At 42.9% G+C, this 22,035-nt stretch overlaps 1 protein-coding gene across 1 annotated transcript in view; it reads right to left on the minus strand.

Moving 5' to 3' along the window:
* The window catches only part of LOC140071170 (ras-related and estrogen-regulated growth inhibitor-like), a 49,442-nt gene extending 41,757 nt beyond the window's left edge, over nt 1-7,685 (minus strand). The window contains exons 1-2 of the mRNA XM_072118531.1: nt 7,490-7,685; nt 5,198-5,525 (exon numbers count right to left, since the gene is read on the minus strand). Coding sequence (XP_071974632.1) covers nt 5,198-5,306 — 109 coding nt within the window. The 5' untranslated portion in view covers nt 5,307-5,525; nt 7,490-7,685. The remainder of the gene's footprint in view (nt 1-5,197; nt 5,526-7,489) is intronic.
* Nucleotides 7,686-22,035: the final 14,350 nt, after the last annotated feature.

Raw genomic sequence — 22,035 nt, forward strand, 5'->3', positions numbered from 1 at the left:
GGCGCCGATGCGCCACAATCCGATCGCGTGCGCCACAATCCCGGGCCAATTCAGGTACAATCGGCGCAAATCGGAAATATTCGGGTAACACGCCGGGAAAACGCGAATGACCCCCTATGTTTGCTCAACCCTGTTTATAGAGAATTTGTTATAGTTTTATTAGTATGTGTGTTTTTTTTTAGTTTGCTTTATAACTACAGTAAATAGATTATTTACTGTTGGTTCCAACAGGATGTGTAAACTGAGCACCACTCTGCAGGGCACCATGCCAGCCCACACTGAACACTGTCTAATGACATTAATTGTGTGAATGTGTTGGGGATAGAACATTGTGCCCCAGACAGAGGAGTCAGACCACACAGCAGCCATCCCTGCAGATCCAGCTCCACCTCCTAATGCTAAATCAACCACAATTAAACCCAATAAATCAACTTTTCTCAAAGTCAAAACATTCTACTACTTATTCATTCTACTAAGAGTAAGTTCATATTTCCATTGGAAGCAGAAAATAAATTGAATTTGCAAAAATACTTCACTTCCAAAATCTTTACCGATGTCCCAAATTCTGATCCCTCATCTATTCCAAAAAGTTGTTTTTAGAAATAAGGAGATAATGGATAACAAACTTAGGAAGATTACTGCTACAGTGCCTGGATCTATAAGTGTCCCTGGTTTATCCATGCTTGATTTCCTTTAACCTTTGTGGCTAGGTGGGATGAAGGACCTGTTGTTCCATTATGGTCACATGACCATCTGTGCACAGGTCCTTAGCTATGGTGCCTAGTAGGAATCTAGAGACAAGAAAAGCCTTACAGAATAGGTAAAGAAGGAAACATTACAAAAGATTACAGTTATCTCTGCTATTAAAACACTGGCAGTAATGGAGATGGATTCGCTCTTTCCCCTCTCTGCAGTGTTGTGCATTTCATGGATTATCTTGGCACACACACACCGTGGCACAGGTCCTACATACTGGTGTCCTAGATCAGTGATTTTCAACCAGTGTGCCGTGGCACACCAGTGTGCCGCGACACATGGTCGGGTGTGCCGCGGGGAAAGTTCCCCAAATTATGGTGCCCCCTGTGTTTTGTTTCCCGGCAATGCGCAGCGATGCGCAGTCACGGCTTCTTACAATGTAGGAGACGTGTACAATAACACATGCGCAAGCTTTGAACCTCGGGGGACAAAATGACGTCACCAAGGCCGGCGCATCATCCTGAGAGCGGAGAGACTCTCACATTTGCCCACCGCCAAGGTAATGCCCACCAATAATGCTGACTATATGAGCTTTTGCCTGAGTATATGAACTGTTGGCAGAATACTCAGCATATGAGCTGGTACTTGTAGTACTCCAGCAGTATACTGCATATAACAATGAGAAATGTAAAATAAGAAATACTATAGTCATGAGGCTGGAGTACTACAAGTACCAGCTCATATTCTGAGTATATGAGCCTCAGGGCCATAGTACTTCTCATTGTACCCCTTTATTTTGCAGTATATGAGCCAAATAATAATCAGCACCGTATACTAAAACCAGGGAGAAACTGAGAACTGTTGAGGAAGAGCTTCATGTGTGTCTTTCCACCATTCCTGCCAGGATATCCCTTTTGTGTTTATCGAAACAGGCCCAGGTTTCACACTGGGTAAAATAAATTTAGAATCTATATTATTAACTATATGTATAATATGACTGTTTTAGTGTCATTTTGTGCTATTTTGGTTGGTGGTGTGCCCCAGGATTTTCTAAGTATAAACAGTGTGCCGCGGGTCAAAAAAGGTTGAAAATCACTGTCCTAGATAACGCTGGCATGGCTATGCTCCTTATACCCAGCCCTCGTCTTCCAGCCTGTGGGCGCTACATCACACCTCAGTGACAGTCACAACATAGCCCTCCCTGTGACTGCCCTTTTCATGGCCAGAAATTACCTTGTCTTCTAACATCGGCTGCAAAAACTCTCACTTTGAACTTGGGCTACGGATGATTTCAGCTCTTGCCAAAAAAAATTTAAACCTTTGTAGCCTTGTCTGGGCCTTGAGGTAACAGCCTTTTTTTTGGATAGTACCACTTAACCCTATTTGCTAGTCAACCAATCAGGCGGACATTCTCCTCAGAACAAACTCCTCCTGTTCCGGTATTTTGTTACTTCTGGGGAGGTATTTTGTGGATTGTGCCCATTGGAGCTGCGGAAAGGGTTCCTGTGCTGCACTCTGGTATTTGGGGTAATTCTGGGGTAATAATTTGGGTCATACTGTGTGTTTAACACATACAGGGAGACATTTTGTGCTGTACTGTGGTATTTTGTGCTGTTGGGGAAGTATATTGTGCTGCTGATTGGTTTTTGCTTGGTGTAGTTTTGTATTTGAGGCTCAGCTCGGAGGCTTATACGGTGCTGACATATTCTTTCTCCATGCAGGGTACCCCCGACTGACTATGGAGGGTGCCCTCTGACTGGGGGTGTCCAGGAGTTGCACTTATTGTGTTATTGTGGCGTTTGCACTTTAAGGGGCGTTAGTGGTCAGTTGGTGGTTTCTCCTTCCCCTCCCTGTTTTTCTTCCCTCCCCTTGGGTTTATAAGCTGGGCGCCTGGGCGAGCTACTTTCTCTTGCCCGCACCACCGGTGAAGCTGTCCCTCCCTCCCTCCCTACGGTTACTGTTTTGTGTTTTTTGATAACTCTCTTTTTGTATTACATACTGCGAAGTCACAGCTGGCGGTAAAAAAGAAGAGATTTGTGGAGATATTGATCGAGATTTGCCCGGAAGTAGCAGTGTTGGCCCGGGAGTCCGGCCGAGCAAACCACTTCGGGCAGCTGCGGTTTGGCACCAAGAATGAGAACATCATAACATTGCCATTTAAGTTTTGGAGATTTGTTAAAATGTTAAAATAAATAGCTGTGACCTTTTTACACCCAACAGGAAGCCTCATTGCCTTTTTATTCTTGTGGGGATGTTTTAACTCCGTTTAATACTACGGGTCTGTTTAAAGTGCCTTATTGTGAAATTTGTGTTCAAGTTTACTACCTCCCAGTCCACATGAGGCACATATCATTAACCAGTAGATTTTCGGATCGACAATAGAAGTAAAAATAGTCTGGGACAGCAATAGGGAAATTGAAATTGTCTGCACATTGTTCTATAATCATGAACATATATTAGAAAGCAGGAAAATAAAACAAATGTAGGGAAAAAAGTTACAAAAAGTCTAATATTTGGACTTTTAATAAAAATATTCAGGATATTCCTACTGCTTGTCGCAGAGTCTAGTGAGTCAAGTATAGAAAATCATGGATCACAAGCCACAGTTGGTTCTCTGTCGACCCCGTGTCCTCCTGCTGGACTCAATGACACATTCTTCTATATTTCAGAAAACAAATTCTGGCAACATATGTGTCCATTTAAAGTCACAGTGAAGGTTCTGTGGGAGTTTAACAACTCTTGATCTCCTACAGGAAATGACAACTATAGTTCTGTAAATGCAGAAAACAATCTGTAACAGAGTGAGAGACGGACTTCACTTCAAAATTTGGAATATCAATGGTCCTGTCTTGACATTCGCCTCTGTTCCCAAAACCCATCCACGGTTTCCCGGACTCTATGATACGATATAAATGGGACAGAAATATAAAATGTATCTTGTGCTATGCTTTGGAATTCTGGTGTCAAAAGTTGCAAAGTTGAGTTTTGAAACTTTTTGAGTTTAAAAGGAGGAGGGAAGGGTCTATCAGAAAAATTTAATTATTATCACTTGAGTAAGGGAGGCATAAAAAGACCAAACCAAAAGAATGTTTAAATGATTTCCTTGGTGCTCAAAAATTATAATATGCACATAGTTTAAACCAAGCTACTGATCATAGGGGGGAAACAATGGAGGGAGCAATGGTGCCACATTGGAAACCAGGGAACATTGGAAGTCAGGGAAATGTGGGACACTAAAACGCTGGTCCATAAGGACGACCTGTGATGGGTTTCATGTCCCAAATCTCCTTGGCAGGTTCCCTTTAAGTCAACTTGGCTTGTAGCTTCCAGGTGTTGCAATTCACAACCAAGCGCATGCACCAGGCGGAGAATATCCTATTGATTTGTCTTTAGGGGACTCCCTCGATGATGTCAATAATGTATAGCCTGACTATATACATAGAAACTGAGTGACATATTGCACTCTCTAAATGTCAATGTTCTACTTTTTTTCAAAATATTTGAGATTTAAAGAAATGGTCACCAATAGTGAAATTTTAGAATTTAAAAATGACGAAGGACTCCGGGTCCTGGTACTGTCTTGTGAGTAGAGATGAGGGGGATTGCTTTGTATGTTTGGGTCCCGCGTAACCTGGACATATTAGCCGATCACAGCCATGGCTTGTAAGTAGAGGTGTCAATTTGCCGGTTTGGCTGCATGGCCACTGGCAATGTGTCTGGGTCATGCAGGACCACCGAACTCCAGACCCCAATCTAAATTTTGGTTCCATTCATCTCTACCTGCAAGGAAACGCCCATGATCGGTGCCAGCTCTAGTCCCAGCGGTTATCTCTTTAAATACAAAGTCACCAGGGGCATTTAATGTGCCCCATACCCAAAATGGAGATGCCTGAGGTCCCAACGCGATTGGAGCCAGCACCAATCGTATGTGTTATTGGTAGGGATGTTGAGCCAAACCAGAATGCGAAGCGGCGACCTGACTAAAGTTCATGTCTTTGGGTCTGCTCAACACTAGTCATCAACAATATCCTATATTGCAGCCATCCATGTTACATGTCATAGAAAAGTTGCTTGTAAGTGATCAAAGGGATTACAAAAGCTTAAAGGGATCCTCCACATGTAGGACAGGCATTTTAACTGTAAAGCAAATTATATTCCCTGTACTATGTGTACAAATGGTAGTATATAAAGCTGACATAGAATTATCCATACCTAGTGTCGGACGGACCCACCAGGGACTCAGAGCATCCTCTGGTGGGCCCCAACTCTAGCCAAATACTTGGAGACCAGAGGACAAGCAGAAGATAACCCAAACTGGAGGCTTCTAGGGACAGTATAATGTTATCAGGTGGGTCCAGCATGTCTAGCAAGAGTCCTACCCAAAAGTCACCCCAAAGCTTTTAACACTTTTTTTCAGTACTACATACAAATACAACACCACACACAATAATACACAATATAAAAATATACTAAGAATAGGACATAAAATATGAATTTTTACCTGTTTTTCCCACCGCACTCTGCCCCAGAACCACAATACGCATGGTCCGGGCAGGAGCCAAACTCCAGGATCTTCTGAGCGGCCGTGGAAGTGGGAAGTTGGAGGTCATTGTATAATGTCTTTGGGATGGACGGGTAATGTAGCAGCAGATTCCAAGTGTCAGAGGAATGCCGGGCTAGGCTGATGTGCCATGTAATTCACTCGCTGGTGCTGTGCTTTTTGGTTTGGCATGAAATAAATACATTTCTGTTCTCCGGCCAACCTCTCCTCTGTAAATCCAATCTTTCCTGCCTACTTCTCGCTCTATTCCCGCCTCCTATTCTTCTGGCTGTTGAAGCAGAAAATTGCATGCAATGTACTTGAGGACTTTCTGGCATAGATTGGTATTGTTTGGTAGCGCAAATCATTACGGAGTGTCAAAAGGTTAACGTGGAGTAAAATGAAGGCGACTTTAACCCCTCATCTCCCGGGGGAATCGCTTTCTAAAAGTTTGGCTCGGAGCCGAAACAATCAACAAACTTTACAGCAACTCGAGGAGGGGGCAAAGTGACAGATGACAAAACCCAAGGGAGAGCACAGGCGATGAGTGTCCGCTAGATTACAGCTCACAAAATATTTAACCCTGTGAATTCCATAGTATATTTGGACAACCACAGCATAGATCTCTGTTGTCATATTACAAAGAAATCTACCATCAAAATCCATCATGATAAACCAGGGACACTTACTCATCCAGGCACCGGGACTGTGGTCATCTTCTTATATTTGTTATCCATGGCCTCCTTCCTTCTAAGACGAACTTTTAAAATTGTGCTAATGAGTCTGGGGTGTTACCACAACCCCTCCGTGCTGCAGATTCAAAATGATGGTGTCTGAATCTACGGGTAAATGTCCCTGGTTTATCATGATGGATTTTTAAGGTAGATTTCATTTATATGTACAAAAGGTCTTAAAGAAGAATCCCCTTACAAGTTATTGGAGTTACATGTACCATATATGTCAGTACATAGACAGACTGTAGCACATTATTCTTTCCAAGAACTGGGCACATGGGACATATAATGGGGCTCAGGGGACAATATAATACTAAGGGCCTGATTCGCGTTTTGCCGACGGTTTATCCGAAAATTTCCGATTTGCGCCGATTTTCCCTGAATTGCCTCAGGATTTTGACGCACGCGATCAGATTGTGGCGTATCGGCGCTGGTATGCACGCGACGGAAATCGGGGGGCGTGGCCGTACGAAAACCCGACAGATTTGGAAAAACCGCAGCATTTAAAAAAAAAAGTATCGCTTGACACGCGCTTACCTGCACTCGGTCTGGCTTGGTGAACTCCAGTGCATTCCGATGAACTTCAGCACAGCAGCGACACCTGGTGGATGTCGGAGGAACTACCTTAGTGAATCCCGGCCGGACCCGAATCCTCCGCAGAGAAGGCGCCGCTGGATCGCGAATGGACCGGGTAAGTAAATCTGCCCCATTGTGTATGGAGGAATAGCGTTTTATATGGCATCTATTATATCTGTGTCTAAATTTTCTGCAGTTTGTACTGTCAAACTGAGAAGACACTGAATTCTATTTGGTTCAGCAGTCTGAACAGTGCTCTATGGCTGAACTGCTGGCTCTCTGCAATCTTTGCTCAGAACCAGCAAGGGTTACATGCTATCACACTTGTAGAGCTCCGCCCCTTTCACCTGGAACATACATCACTCTTAGGCTGCATTCACATGACCATAGAGGGGCGTATGTTCGGCTGCAAGCGTGTCCCCCATAGACGGCAATGGCTGCACATGTACTATCTTTCCCCGTGTAACGGGCCATACGCCATGCATTTCAATGGAGAGGGGAGGGGGTTACCCGCCTCCTCTCCATTGTGGAGGATGTATGCCGCCCGGCTATAGCTGGGTGGGCAGACGTCAGTGTGAATGTAGCCTAATAAAAACTTTGGTACATTCTATGCTCCATGGCTGGTTAAAAGATTTTCTTGTTAGACTTCTTGTCTGCACTTTGCTTGCGATACACCTAAACCTAGAGTTTTTGATATTTGGCTTACAATCTTGACTATTCTTCTCTCAGTATGATTCTGTATGTGTTATTTATTTATTATTTATTCTGTCTAGTTATGCGTTACATGTCCACACTTTTGTGCAGGGAGGGACCGTTTTCGTTGTTTCCCTTATCACCTACAACAGTAATGGCGAGTAGAGACCGAGTGCCCAAATTACAACCACAACCCACTTATTTTTGGAAAGTAACAACACAGGCATTTAGGTAATAACTTATTACTCACTGCTCTGTCACAGCTTTCAATCGTATTGGCATTCTAAGGACACACATACAGTAGAAAGAAGGAGGAGAAATTTGGATTTTCATCGTACTTCTCCTAGGTCCCTTGACCAGGAAGAATTGTGGAGTCCAGAGGAGGAGGTGCAATGATGATCCTGCTCTGTCCACTACTACCGCAGTCCCAGGCAGCCGAGGATGTGTCACTTTAAAAGTGCAGCATGTCCGGGGCTATCCAGGGAGGCAGGAGGGGGCCAGGTCTGGTGAACTCTGTACTGCGTACACAGCCTGGGTGCCCACAGAGAGGATTCTGCGTGCCACCTTTAGCACCCATGCCCTAGGTTCACCACCACTGACCTAGGATATGCAGAGGAAGGCAGGGCTCTTGTCCATATTTTGCTGCAGTCCAGTGTCCCCATTACATCATCTACAGAAAATGTTCTGCATCTATGTAATGTCCTAGCCCAAAAGGAAGTAATGGCAGAAAATATGTCCTCATTTAAAGGGGTTGTCATGTCCTCAGGATAGGGGTTAATTAGATGATTGGTGGGGGTCCAAGTGGTGATCACCAGAACAGGGGATCTATTGTACTCCAAATGAATGTCAATCATACGCGCTGCTGCTCCATTCACTGTCCATTACACTGACAGAAGTCGCCATCTCTGTCAGTGCCATAGAGAGCTGCACTATATGTGTCACCAGCTGCCCTATTAATTTGGGGATACAACAGAACCCCTATTCTCCTGATCAGTTGGAGTTCCAGCATTGGGACCTCCACCAATCAACAAGTTATCCCCTATCCTGAGGACACATTCTCTTGATCGGTGGCGGTCCAACCACTAGGACACCCATCAATCAACCAATGCTACATGCATTTCTAATGACTAATTAGAGGGAGTCTATCACCCCTACCAAGTGCTATAATCTGCTGGGAGGATTTTGTAGATAAGTGCTTTGTAATTCCCAACATACCGTTATTATTTCTTTCCCTTTACAAGATATTCCCAGTTTAATCCTTCACAGTACAGGGATAATACACACAGTGATGTCACAGTACAGGGATAATATACACAGTGATGTCACAGTACAGGGATAATACACACAGTGATGTCACAGTACAGGGATAATACATGCAGTGATGTCACAGTACAGGGATAATACACACAGTGATGTCACAGTACAGGGATAATACACACAGTGATGTCACAGTACAGGGATAATACACGCAGTGATGTCACAGTACAGAGATAATACACACAGTGATGTTACAGTACAGGGATAATACACACAGTGATGTCACAGTACAGGGATAATACACACAGTGATGTTACAGTACAGGGATAATACACACAGTGATGTCACAGTACAGGGATAATACACACAGTGATGTCACAGTACAGGGATAATACACACAGTGATGTCACAGTACAGGGATAATACACACAGTGATGTCACAGTACAGGGATAATACACACAGTGATGCCACAGTACAGGGATAATATACACAGTGATGTCACAGTACAGGGATAATATACACAGTGATGTCACAGTACAAAGATAATACACACAGTGATGTCACAGTACAGGGATAATACACACAGTGATGTCACAGTACAGAGATAATACACACAGTGATGTCACAGTACAGGGATAATACACGCAGTGATGTCACAGTACAGAGATAATACACACAGTGATGTCACAGTACAGGGATAATACACACAGTGATGCCACAGTACAGGGATAATATACACAGTGATGTCACAGTGCAGGGATAATATACACAGTGATGTCACAGTACAGGGATAATACACACAGTGATGTCACAGTACAGGGATAATACACAGTGATGCCACAGTACAGGGATAATATACACAGTGATGTCACAGTACAGGGATAATATACACAGTGATGTCACAGTACAAAGATAATACACACAGTGATGTCACAGTACAGGGATAATATACACAGTGATGTCACAGTACAGGGATAATATACACAGTGATGTCACAGTACAGGGATAATACACACAGTGATGTCACAGTACAGGGATAATACACACAGTGATGCCACAGTACAGGGATAATATACACAGTGATGTCACAGTACAGGGATAATATACACAGTGATGTCACAGTACAAAGATAATACACACAGTGATGTCACAGTACAGGGATAATACACACAGTGATGTCACAGTACAGAGATAATACACACAGTGATGTCACAGTACAGGGATAATACACGCAGTGATGTCACAGTACAGAGATAATACACACAGTGATGTCACAGTACAAAGATAATACACACAGTGATGTCACAGTACAGGGATAATACACACAGTGATGTCATAGTACAGAGATAATACACACAGTGATGTCACAGTACAGGGATAATACACACAGTGATGTCACAGTACAGAGATAATACACACAGTGATGTCACAATAGAGATAATGCACATAGTACAGGGATAATACACAAGGGCCAACATTTTTTAAACCCCCTGCGCCAGTTCTTTGTCCGACTTTGTACATTGTGTTCTGTGACACAAAATTCTGCACATATAGGGGCGTGGCTTATTTTACGGACCGTACGGCTTATGTTTGACAGAATTGTGCAGCAAGTCCTATGTTAAAGGTGCACCAAAAAATAGTTGAATGAAAAACGGTGCCACAATTCATGAATCTGGCCAACACTGCACACACCACAGGCAAACTGCATCTGAAGGATTGTAAACTAAGCACACTGACATAATGGTGTGTCCCCTCTGGCAGGACCTGATTTACTTTTAGTTTCTTGGGTTTTAATTATGCAAATGAGCCTGAGGCGCTCCAGGCTCCAATAACATCTATGGAGCCTGGAGCCCCTCAGGCTCATTTGCATTAGTTTTAAAGCCATTTTTTAAAAAAGAGCGGTTCCTGCGAGACGGGGTGCACACCAGTATGTCAGCGTGCTTGGTTTACAATCCTTCATCCTGGTGGTAGATGTCCTTTAGAAATGTATCTTCTTTCCATAGGATAGGAGATAAATATATGATGTGGTTGTCCAATTGCTTAATCCTTAACATCTGAGCTGCTCAGTATCCATCGGACTTAAGGGTTTCATGAATGTATCCCCTGTGTATAGGGGATACATGATTATCTGGATACAGCCCCTTTAAGGCTCTTGTTGGATTATGTATCTTTGTGCACCCCCCTCACCTTTCTGTTTTTCTATTATCACATCCCTTATCATTTCATCAATGCTCGCTGCGTTCGCCTCCCTTTGTACTTGAAATTCTTTGTGTATTTTCTGGCTGATAAGCGGTGACGAGCCAACACGGCCGGTGCCCACACTGCGGCTTCTTGAGATTCCTGCGCTATCAGATGTATTTCATATTGTTATTCTGTGACTATGAATCCCATCGTAGCATTTCCAGACATCACCTATTGTGCCCGTACATCATCCCCTAAGGACGTCTCTCCTCGTCCTATTCTCTTCCCGGCAGCAGATTTGTCCATCTGATCAGAACACGTATTTGCGCTGTAGATGGAGTTCGCCATCTGCTTGTGTTGATATAGAAGAAGCGATCGGATGTCTTGTCCAGTTTTCAGATTAATTGAGAGGATTTTGGCAAACGTTCCGTAAAAGTAGGATAATAACGTTTCTGCTTCTTTCCACTGAACACACGTTTATCTGTCTCGGAAATTAGAGAAACTTAGGGTAGTAGTTCTTTAACAGGGACAACTTCTGGCCCATATTAAAGGGGTTGTCCGAGGGTATAAAAAAACCCTTGGGTGGCCAGGATGGGACGGGTTAAAAAGAATAAACATGTACTTACCTCCCGGAGCCCTCTGGCCTCCAGCGCTGCCATCACTCTTATCCGTGTAAACAAATAGGGGCACGGAAGCCGTTTAACCAGCTCCATTTTTTTATACTCTCGGACAACCCCTTTAAGCATCAATTAATAGTTAAAAAATTGCTACTCAAGTGCCTCTGACCACTCCATTTTCGGACATAACAGTACCTGCGAAATATATCTCAAATTCCCTCTGAGACCCTCACCTGCCACGTCTGCGACTATTGGTCAAGCGTGGCCTAAGAGACCTCTGGCACAGAACTAGCTCACAAGCCCAAAAGGCTGAGAGATCCCTTTAAATAGTTCCAGTGAAACAGTGCTCTGTCAGCCAGTAGAAGTACCCCCAACTCTTTTTAGATGTCTATCTGTAACAGGATAACATTGGGTCAGAAACAATCCCTAGTAGCATAGATAAACTGGGAATGATGACAGGTGGTAAAAGAACAACTGATTAAATTAGATATGTCATTGTCTTAAAGTAAATTCATCATGATAAACCAGACACATCATATATCCAGCCTCTGTGACTATGCTAATCCTCTTATATTATAATCATCAGCATGGAGGGGCTCTGGTAACACCCCCAGTAGCATGTCAGACTTATTAGTATAATTTTAAAAGCTGATTTTAGAATGAAGAAGGCCATGGATAACAAATATAAGAAGATTACCACAGTCACGGTGCCTGGATCAATGATTAAGTGTCCCTGGTTTATCATGATGGTAGATTTCCACTAGACAGACATTATACACAAGAAAAATATATTTCCAGTAGACAGAAATGCAAACTACATTTAAATAATGTAAATGTATATAATGTAAAATGAAAGTCATCAGAAAGTTAGTTACCAGGTCTTGTCCTGCACCACTGGGGCAGGGGCGGATTATGACTCCTATGGGTGCTGGGCTGTAGGAATATTATAGTTCCCACAGATCTAGAATCACTTCCTACATCTGGTAATAGAATCAGCTTTTTGAGGAATGAAGGATGTGTCCCTTCTGCTGCTTTCAATCTTCAGTTTCAGGACCTTTGGTGGTCCTTCAAAGGTTTCCTGAAATCACTGTACATGTGTATCGAGAACAAGAACTGATGTAGGAGGATTTCATGGGTGAAGGTCCTTCTCAGTATAAAACTTTGCGGGTGGATTGGGTGGCTATGGGCCCCATAGAGGTCTTAGGCCCCAGGCTACTGCCCAAATGACCTATATTATAATCCACTAATGGATCTACAATACACTGAGACCAAGGACCTTTGAGGCTAGAGCACCAGGGATAGGTGTCCTCAGCCAGCTTGCAAATACAGTCAAATTTCCTGACCTGCAACTGCACCCTAATATTTAACACAGAAACTGCAACATCTTCATCCCCTTGATCATGAGCTTTGATTGGTGGGGATCAGGGCCGCATCTGCCATGAGGCGAGATGAAAATCTCGCTTCAGGCGGCAGAATGCGGGTCCCTGTAAAGGGCGGCGAAATTCGCCGCTCTAAAGTGGGCGATTCGGGCGTCCATTAACGCCCGAATCGCCCACCAGCTAAATAAATCGCGCCTGTCTCTTTAAGACACAGGCGCGATTTATATGCGGAGCGACGCAGCGCCTTTCCGGCAGCTGCGCGCTCCGTCCTAAGCAGTGACACAGGCGCCATGACGTCATGGCGCGGCGCCTGTGTCACTGTGCGGAGCTGCGTCTCACAGGAGAGCCGCGTGAACACCGGAGCCGCGCCGAGGGAGCAGCTGCCTGCAGGTGAGTATGATTTTTATTATTTTTCATGTATTTAATTAATTGTGGCTAATAATTAATACTGCGGGGGGGGGGGGGGGGGGCTATATATATCATATGGGGCCAGAATTATTTTAAACTGGGGGGGGGGGGATCATGGAATGCTATTTTATTTGTGGCTATAATTATTTCTTTATTACTGGGGGGGATGCAATATATATTTATATTATTTGGGGCTATACTGTAATTATTTTATACTGGGGGGAATGCTATATATATATTATTTGGGGCTATGATTGTTTAATACTAGGGGGATGCTATAGATATTATATGGGGCCAGAATTATTTTATACTAGGGGGGGGATGCTATAGATATTATTTGGGGCCATAATTATTTTATACTGGGGGGGATGCTATAGATATTATTTGGGGCCATAATTATTTTATACTGGGGGGGATGCTATAGATATTATTTGGGGCTATAATTATTTTATACTGGGGGGGATGCTATATATATTATTTGGGGCTATAATTATTTTATACTGGGGGGGGGGGATGCTATAGATATTATTTGGGGCTATAATTATTTTATACTGGGGGGGATGCTGTAGATATTATTTGGGGCTATAATTATTTTATACTGGGGGGGGGGATGCTATAGATATTATTTGGGGCTATAATTATTTTATACTGGGGGGGATGCTATAGATATTATTTGGGGCTATAATTATTTTATACTGGGGGGGATGCTATATATATTATTTGGGGCTATAATTATTTTATACTGGGGGGATGCTATAGATATTATTTGGGGCTATACTTATTTTATACTGGGGGGGATGCTATAGATATTATTTGGGGCTATAATTATTTTATACTGGGGGGGATTCAGTATATATTATATGGGGCCAGAATCATTTTATACTGGGGGGTGCTGTATATATTATATATCACTATATCACTAAGCTGGGGGGATGTATATGGGATACAGTATATTACTAAGCTGGGGGGATGTATATGGGATACAGTATATTACTAAGCTGGGGGGATGTATATGGGATACAGTATATTACTAAGCTGGGGGGATGTATATGGGATACAGTATATTACTAAGCTGGGGGGATGTATATGGGATACAGTATATTACTATGCTGGGGGGATGTATATGGGATACAGTATATTACTAAGCTGGGGGTCTGTATATGGGATACAGTATATTACTAAGCTGGGGGGATGTATATGGGATACAGTATATTACTAAGCTGGGGGGATGTATATGGGGTACAGTATATTACTAAGCTGGGGGGATGTATATGGGGTACAGTATATTACTAAGCTGGGGGGCTGTATATGGGATACAGAATATTACTAAGCTGGGGGGATGTATATGGGATACAGTATATTACTAAGCTGGGGGGTTGTATATGGGATACAGTATATTACTATGCTGGGGGGATGTATATGGGATACAGTATATTACTAAGCTGGGGGGGCTGTATATCAGGTACAGTATATTACTAAGCTGGGGGTCTGTATATGGGATACAGTATATTACTAAGCTGGGGGGCTGTATATGGGATACAGTATATTACTAAGCTGGGGGCTGTATATGGGATACAGTATATTACTAAGCTGGGGGTCTGTATATGGGATACAGTATATTACTAAGCTGGGGGGATGTATATGGGATACAGTATATTACTAAGCTGGGGGGATGTATATGGGATACAGTATATTACTAAGCTGGGGGGATGTATATGGGATACAGTATATTACTAAGCTGGGGGGGATGTATATGGGATACAGTATATTACTAAGCTGGGGGGATGTATATGGGATACAGTATATTACTATGCTGGGGGGGGGGCTGTATATCGGCTACAGTATATTACTAAGCTGGGGGGATGTATATGGGATACAGTATATTACTATGCTGGGGGGGGGGCTGTATATCGGCTACAGTATATTACTAAGCTGGGGGGATGTATATGGGATACAGTATATTATTAAGCTGGGGGGATGTATATGGGATACAGTATATTACTATGCTGGGGGGGGCTGTATATCGGGTACAGTATATTACTTAGCTGCAGGGGCTGTATATGGGATACCGTATGTTACTAAGCTGGGAGGGGACTGTACATGTGGGGCAAGATTTTATCCCTATATAATGAAGGGATGTGTTATATGTGGGGTAGCGTGCGGTCAGTTGTGTTGTGAGGGGTATATATTATTTAGGAGCACAGTGTTGTTTTCCAGGAGACTTCATACTGTAAGTGACTGTGGTATTTTTAGGGACGCCGGGTGGAGATGCTGCACGGAGCTGAAGATATCCGGCCAGGAATTCACCAGTGATACGTCATGGATTGGAGAACCCGGAATAAAGTCCTCCTGATGGAAGAGATTGTCATCTATAAGGTACTAGATGCCACTAATGCCTCTCAGATCCTGTAGTCAGTCACACAGTGTCAGGGAGCTGTCTGTAGGGTTGTTAATTGTTAGTAAAGTTTTCAGCATTTACTTAACAGGGAGCGTGGGGGGGGGGGGGGCAGCATTTTAATATTCGCCTCAGGCAGCAAATATGCTAGAATCGGCCCTGGTGGGGATCACCAATTTCTAACGCCATTAAAGGGAACCGGTCACCAGGTTTTACCCCATTAAACTAGTAGCCTTCTCAGCTGGAGTATGAAATGTACTTTCTACAATTCCCTCTTTTATGTGAAATCTCACCCATTTCCAAATCTCCCCCAAAGTCAAGCAAAAATGACTCTTCTCAGCTAAATTTACATGAGATGAGACGAGCTTTGTGGTTACAGGGGAAGTGTCACCCCAGAATTGTCACCCTATTTTTTGTATGCCCAGTTCTGTAGCTCACAGAACCACTAGCAAGTTTCTAGGTATTATAGAACCAATGAGAGGGGTTTCTGGACCCATGCAACTGCAATGTCTTCCCACCAGGGACTGACCTTTTTGTCTGGAGGCCGATGGATTCCCCTGCTACCTAAGTGACTGGCTTGATGTGTGGCCTAGTGCTAGTTGGATCACAAGTAGTTGGTCCAGCTGAACAGGTTTCTTCCATGTTGCATAGGGCCAGCGAAGAAGATGGGGGCGCAATAGAATGGAGGGGATGGTAGATGGTAGAGGTGAGGCCCATTATGTTAGTGGCAGACAGGGATCACACATGCAAACTCACAGTCTCTTTATTCTTAGACTCCAACAAAGCAACAGGTAACAGATTGATGTAGAAAGATCCTTTCAGCCTGGTCCACGAGATAGCTGGGGCTGGAGAATAAGGCTGGCAGCTGGGGTAACAAGTTTAAGCATCTCTGTGTAGAGGCAGAGTGGCAGACCTGGCAGAGGGTAACCCCTCTCAGGGGAGACAGCAGCCGCAGGCCTTGCGGCTTATTTACTAAGGGCCCGAATTACTCACTCTGTCAGGTTTCCCGACGAATTCCAATTTGCGGCGAATTGCATCGGGATTTTGGCGCATGCGATCGGATTTTGGCGCATGGGTGCCGGCTTTCACACGACATAAATCGGGGGGCATGGCCGTCGGGCAACCGACGGATTTGGAAAAACCGCAGAATTTAAAAAAGAATTTCTGTCACAAGATCAGCAGTCACATGCACCGGGACGTAGAAGGAGCAACACCTGGTGGATATTGGGCACACGGACTTTAGTGAATTCCGGCAGACCCGAATCCTCGTCGGAGAATGCGCCGCTGTATCGCGACTGGACCGGGTAAGTAAATGTGCCCCCTTGTGTACAGATAGCACTCCAGGATAGACTCCTGTACAGTCCTGGAATGCAGTTAGAGTGAGTATTTAATAACCTCCCACGCTGAGGGGTATTCCAAGCCTTCCAACCAATAGCGGACCTCAAGGCAGAGAAGAATAAACAATATAAGTAACATTATAATGTCAACATTAAAAACATTAACCCTCTCCCTCAAGCAGATGGTAGATACAGCTGTCACACCAGAAATAAACAGTAGATGGTAACAAATACTAAGGAATAAATAGGTTTACAATAAAATACGTCATCCACCATCTCCTAGATTAGTACGATAGAGCTAACCACACACTACTAACGGGGTAATTAGATAAAGTGTCATCAGATTAAGTGTAGAAAAGGACATTTCATACCCTACCAGAGGGGACTAGTAGGTTAATGGGCTAAAACCAGGTGACAGGTTCCCTTTAAACTACAAAGTACAGGGCCTCACAAAACTTTATCATGGGGCCACCTCAGTATTTATCACAGTATTCAGCCCAGTTTAGTGAGTATCATCAAGATGAATGGTCTATTGGCTGCTGTGCGGTGTCCACTGTATTGGGGAGGGGTTCTGTATTCTCCACCCACCCATTTGTCCCATTTCTGCCCCTTCATCCCAGATTACTCAGGTCTCCAATGAACTTTGGATTTTGGCCGGTCACCATGGGTCGTGGTGCACCCAACCACTGATAGTCCCCATTAATCATTAATTCAATTAGGATTTAGTCAATGTTAATGCAAGTTCATGTACACTATGGCTCAAAAGTTTCATGAAAACTCAAACTTTTATTTTTCAAAATGAAATGAGTTGCAAAATTAATAGAAAATAAAGTCCAGACATTGACAAGGATTGAATTTTTTTTTTTTTCAGTTGAAATAATAATTGCAGCATTGCAGACCCGGCTGATAATTTGCTGAGATAAACTGGAGAAATTTCACCCCCTGCTTCCAGAAGCCCCTCCCACAAGTTGGATCGGCTTGATGGACAATTTTTGCGTACCATAGAGTCAAGCTCCTCCCACAAGACCTCAGTGGGGTTGAGATCTGGTTACTGGGCCGCCGCTCTATTACAGATAGATACAGGCTCCCTGCTTCTTCCCGAAATTGTTCATATATAATTTGGAGGTGCTTTGGCTCATTGTCCTGTTGTAGGATAAAATTATTCAAAATCCCTTTGAACTTGTACAAATCTTCCACTTTATTACCACCAAAGCAACCCCAGACCATCACATGAGACAGGAGACAGGAGTTGTCTCTTCCCTGTAGAGGGTGATACTGGCGTTTGGTGGGTGCTATTTAATGATGCTACCAGTTTAGGACCTGTAAGGGGTAGATTTCTCAAACTAGAGACTCTAATGTACTTGACTTGTTGCTTAGTTGTGCAGCGGGGCCTCCCACTTCTCTTTCTACTCCCGTTTCTGAAGGGAATAGTAGACAGTGTTTTAGAAAATTTTACGTTTCTTAGCAATTTATCGCATGGATGGTCTTCATTTCTAAGAACACAAATAGACTGTTGAGTTACACATAAAAAAACTAAAATACATAATTCTGCTCCAGGTGTCCCTGGGAATCATTCCTCAAAGTATTTTGCCTCTCGGTCCAAATTTAGTATCTTTTTTGGGCCATAGCAACCAGGGTTTCCAGCTTTCAAAAAAACTACAATCGGCAAGGTGGAGGGGCGGAGCCTGCCTCCTGTCACCTCATCACAAGCGCCTGCTGCTGACCCATGAGACCAGAGCTATCTATTTATCTATCTATCTCATATCTATCCATCTATCTATCTATCATCTATCTATCTATCTATCTCATATCTATCTATCTATCTATCTATCTATCTATCTAAGTAACACTCCAGCACAGCACATGAGGGCACAGCTTGCAGACTTGTAGAGTCTCTCCTGCCACTTCCTTGTGTGAGGTGATGGGGGGAAGTGGGGCGGCAGTTTCTGTCTGTGTGGATTATTTGTTATACACAAGTGTAGGGAAAGCTGAGGGAGAGATAAGAGTGTAGGTGTTTCGTCACTAGATTATTTAGGGCTTCTCCCTGCACATGGCTGAGTGCTGGGGCAGTGACATATGAGGTAATCAGCTGAGATCAGGGAGAGAAATGGGGGCGTGTCTCCTGTTCCATAGTCTCTGCTTCTTTCTGAAGACGGAATGTCCATAGTAACAGCTATCTGAGCAATCACTGCCATCTAGGGGAAGTCTGCAGAATATAAGAGGAATGAGCAAGATTCGGGTAACTAATCCAATTGCAAAAGGGCTTAAAATTACCTGCCCTACAACATATCAAAATTTTTTTGAAATGACTGTTACACTTTAAGTTCTTTTTTTCTGGCCATTGTGGGAGTTTCAAACAAATGTGATGCTCCAGATTCTCAACCAGCTCAGAGGGAGGTCAGCTTCATAGCTTCTCCAATCAGCCACACTGTTTTCAGCTGTGGTAGCATACTTGAACAAGGGTTTTCTAAACATCCATTAGCCTTCTTACACAGTTAGCAAACACAATGGGGCAGATATATTATCGTATCTGCGTCATAAAAGTGTCAGGAACTCACGCTTTTTTTTGGCGCATAACTATTGCGGATCATTTATTAGTTGGCGCCAGAAAGAATAGTTGTTTCTGCCTATCTTGACTCGTCCATCTTTTTTTGGCGCAAGTAGGCGTGGCTTATATTTTCCACATTATCCGCCACATTTATGTGGAGTTTGTTGTCATTTTTAGGCGCAAATTTTGGCGCAAAACAGACCAGGAAAAAAATGGCGCAGTCCATGTAAGATTTTGGCGCACATCTCATTAGTGTCTGCATTTTTATGTCGCCGACTGATTAGTTCTGTCTGCACATTAATTTCTTACAGCCTTGGGCTATTTTAATACATCGGGCTATGCTTTCCGGAGTCTGATCTCAGATGCCGACTGTTGAGGTTACGACAGAATTAATACACCCAGGTCAACATCTGCAAAGAGTTTGTATGTTCTCCGTTTTTGCATGGGTTTCCTCCGGGTAATCCGGTTTCCTCCTACACTCCAAAGCATACTGTTAGGTTGTTCAGATTGTGAGCCCCATGGGGACAGGGACCAATTTGACATGCTTTGTGCAGCGCTGCGTAATCTGTTTGCGCTATATAAAGAATTATTATTAAAGAATTATTATAAATCCCCCCCCAATGTACCATTAAACCACTGGAGTGGTTGCTGTTGGAAATGGGCCTATATACACCTCTATAAAAAGTATATAATACACCTACCCGGCTGCGTCTTCCTGATCTTATACCTAGTGTTGAGATGACCCAAACCGGAAAGTTCCCGAGTCCCCGACCCTAAACTTTTTTAGCACCTCGTCATAATGGGATGGAAAGGGCTCTCCGTTTCAGTGTGTGCAGGGCCGGCGCTATGGGTAGGCAAAGTGGGCAATTGCCCAGGGCCCCTTGAAAGGTTAGAATTTCTTCTTTCAAATGAATTTTGAATTTTGTTTCTAGGTGCCCTGGATCCAGAGATATTCAGGTTTAAAGTGAGACTATCAGGTGCCATTTTTATATATAAAAATCACTTCCAACGACAGTTTAATAGTTAATATCTCCGTTTTCCTGATACTTAGAAATACAGATTTAGATTCATATATATAAGAGGAGACTCTCTTCTTTCAAAGGAAAAAAGAAGTGATGTTCTATGTGTCACAGAGCCAGAGATATAGCCCTCTGAAGTGTAGCCCCCTCCAGATTCTTAGCCATCAGACTGCAGGGAGAATTTGCTGCACACAGGAGCTGCTGCTCCTCACAGATAATGGAAATATTCACTTTATATGTCACTTTATATGTTATATTTTGAGAAGGGATAATATGAACTAATGTTTATGTTTTTAACCCTTCTCTATGCAGAAATATCTAAGAACACACTTTATCTCTTATTGCCTTTTATTTCGTGATAGGTTTTTTTTTTTTTTTTGCAAAAATTGACTGATACGGTGAACATTTGATCCTCTTCGCCTAATGTTGCTACATACTCACCGTAACCCAGAACATGTCCATAAAGTTATATGTAACACCAAAAAGTTTTTATTTCACACCATCTTCCATTATTTACACCAATGTTATGTTCTCACTCACATTCTTATGGACCTCGGAGGGTTCTGTTATTGTGCGGCTAATACAATGGCGCACATCTAAAAGTGACTTTTATTAACTCATTAGCTTGGTTTATGGATATATATTTATTTATTTGGGTCACCATTGTGTAAGGATCAACAATGATAGATCTGTGTGACGCTCAGTGCAATTTTCTGCAAAATTAGTTTGGTGCCCCTGTGGATTTAACGTTCCCTTTGCTGCATATTTTAGTGAATATACACATGTAGGGTCTGTATGATCTCCTCACATCTTACTGTTTTAGGAAAGTATATTTTCTTTATATAAGTATTCTCGATTTGTACATATTTTAGAAGAAATTTTGAATGTTATTTGTCAAATGCATCGACTGGTTTTATGGCGCCTTTACTTTTTATTCTGTTTAATTGCTATATTTTGAAGGTTGTGACTGTCTAGTTATTACAGTTTTAGTGATATTATGATGATTTATTTATGCGCACATATCAATATGGGGCATTTGTGAACTATACACATGTCCATCTATTACATTTAGGGGATGTGAAGGTAAATATTTTCTGTTTGGAGCACATTTTTTTGCCATGAAAGTCAAATTTTAAGTATTTTTTATAAAATGTTTCAGTTTGAATCAAAATTTCATGAGGGTGCCTATGTCTATAAAATCTTTGATGCAATTTTGAAAATGGGGCAAGTGTCTGCTTCCAGAAATTATGTGGTTTGTTGGAGGAACTGGAGGAAACCTACACAAACGCCGAGAGAACATACAAACTCTTTGCAGATGTTGACCAGCGATGCAAGACTGTAGTGCTAACCACTGAGCCACTGTGCTGCCTATCATCTCCCTATCATCTATTTATCGCCTATAAAATTCTCCCATATTACAGTTTGTTTTACCATACTAAAGGAGCCTCTTACTGACTGTGACTGGTCATAAAATAGTTTTATTTTGGGGCCCCACTTTTAGTTTTGCCCAGGGCCTCACTTTGTCTACAACCGGCCCTGAGTGTGTGCACACTCCCTTTAATGTCGTTCATGTTTCACTTCCCATTCATGTACGTCGTCTACACACTTGTGGAGCTTACGTGCATCTTCCTGCGTTCCAAATCCCGTCTGTCAC

Source organism: Engystomops pustulosus, chromosome 7 (assembly GCF_040894005.1).
Source record: "Engystomops pustulosus chromosome 7, aEngPut4.maternal, whole genome shotgun sequence".
NCBI lineage: Eukaryota > Metazoa > Chordata > Amphibia > Anura > Leptodactylidae > Engystomops > Engystomops pustulosus.